General features: G+C 32.2%; 1 protein-coding gene across 1 annotated transcript; it reads right to left on the bottom strand.

Annotated features, from left to right (window-relative positions):
* Positions 1-775: 775 nt before the first annotated feature.
* On the bottom strand, positions 776-1,326 carry LOC138869337 (uncharacterized). Its single transcript, XM_070146949.1, has 2 exons — positions 1,143-1,326; positions 776-1,041 (listed from the first exon to the last, which is right to left on the bottom strand). The coding sequence occupies exons 1-2, from the start codon at positions 1,324-1,326 to the stop codon at positions 776-778; spliced, it is 450 nt and encodes a 149-aa protein (XP_070003050.1).
* Between the last annotated feature and the right edge of the window lie 323 nt (positions 1,327-1,649).

Below are 1,649 nucleotides of genomic sequence, written 5' to 3'. Positions count from 1 at the left end.
TATTGTTCCCATAGGCAGAGTTATAGTAGCTCTTCCACAGCCTTCAATTAGATTACTACTACTAAAAATTGTAGTAATATCTGTCTTACACATATTTAAATGAGAGAAATATTTCTTCTCTTTGAATATTGTATGTGTCGTACATGAATCAATTAAGCACATATTTTTACAATTGAACTTTGATCCAAGTTTGCTTTGAAAGATATCCATATTTGCTTCTCGTAGTTTGACATATAAAAGAAGTATATGAATAAATATTAGTATTTTTAGAGAAAAATGGAAAAGAAATAAAGTTAAACCAATAATTCAATATCAGCATTTAATGCATTTTCTGGCAAATTTTAATTATTATACAAATAATTACGCAAAAAATAATACAAGTATACATATGACTAAATAACTACAACAAATTTATTTACATGTATAAATTATTTGCATTTTCCTACACATTGTATGAAAAATAATTGATCCGTGTAAGAAAAGAACATACTCATAAAAATAATTGAGAGTGAAGTAACAAAAGTTGTTCCAGGGTGCTTGTAACCTTTTCTTAAATAGAATTAAAGCAACGTAAAGGAAAGTTAAAATTGTTAAAAAATCACTGAGACTAGAATACTAATTAATAGGATATTACTCATTGTTTGTGAAATTTATAAAATTTCGGAAATAAAAATATTCTTAAGAACTACATAAGAAGAATTATAAAGTGCAATAAAAATTACGAGATGTTTATTCATTACATACTACGAGTAGGAAAGCGTAAAAATTAAATTGCTCAATCATCTCTAACCACAGATCCATCACAGATCAAGTGATTTATTTTTTCATCAGGGTGCTCAAAAAAATCTGCCACATCCAAGTGAGTGATGTCAAATTCATTGTCATAGACAAGATTGGCTTCAGGGCCTTTATTCTTCAGAGATGCTTGATAAAGCTCAACCAAATGTTTTGGTATGCGACAAATTTTTGCCCAATGCACTTTTCCACCGGAACGATAGCATTTTGTTTCTGAACCCTCTGCGTTTCGCTTCTCATCTTTCCCTTTCCATATTTGGAAGTTATTTTTCGGTGGAGGATTATTAACACCAGAAAATTTCTTCCTTGGATAAGGCCACGACCACGACCACGAATATGACCACAACCTTTTCCACGATTAGCAAAATGGGAATACACCTCATCCTCTTTAGGTAATGGTGTAGACCCAATGGGTTGATTTTCGTGATTTCTCATAAGCAATTCATTGTTTCGTTCAGCCACAAGTAGAAGAGAAATCAACTGAGAGTACTTTGTGAAGCCTTTCTCTCGGTACTGCTGTTGCAAGACCATATTGGAGGCATGAAACGTTGTAAACGTTTTTTCAAGCATATCATAGTCACTGATATTATCTCCACAGAGTTTCAATTTAGAAATAATTCTAAACATAGCAGAATTATATTCAGAAACAGACTTAAAGTCTTGGAGCCTAAGATGAGCTCAATTATATCGTGCTTGTGGAAGAGTGACCAACTTTAAGTTGTCATATCTTTCCTTTAAACCATTCCACAAAACAAGTGGATCTTTTACTGTGAGATATTCAATTTTCAACCCTTCATCAAGGTGACGGTGCAAGAAAATCAAGGCCTTAGCACAGTCTTGGGTAGATGCTTTAT

Source organism: Nicotiana sylvestris, chromosome 5 (genome assembly GCF_000393655.2).
Source record: "Nicotiana sylvestris chromosome 5, ASM39365v2, whole genome shotgun sequence".
Taxonomy (NCBI): domain Eukaryota; kingdom Viridiplantae; phylum Streptophyta; class Magnoliopsida; order Solanales; family Solanaceae; genus Nicotiana; species Nicotiana sylvestris.
The sequence above is the reverse complement of the archived record's forward strand: the minus strand, read 5'-3'. Positions and strand labels throughout refer to the sequence as shown.

Bases quoted from the DNA above. Each gene is read 5' to 3' on its own strand.
- LOC138869337 (XM_070146949.1), bottom strand. From the start codon at position 1,326: ATGGTCTTGCAACAGCAGTACCGAGAGAAAGGCTTCACAAAGTACTCT. The intron at 1,042-1,142 runs GTTGTGGTCATA...AAATATGGAAAG, and splicing joins TTTTGCTAATCGTGGAAAAG to GGAAAGATGAGAAGCGAAAC.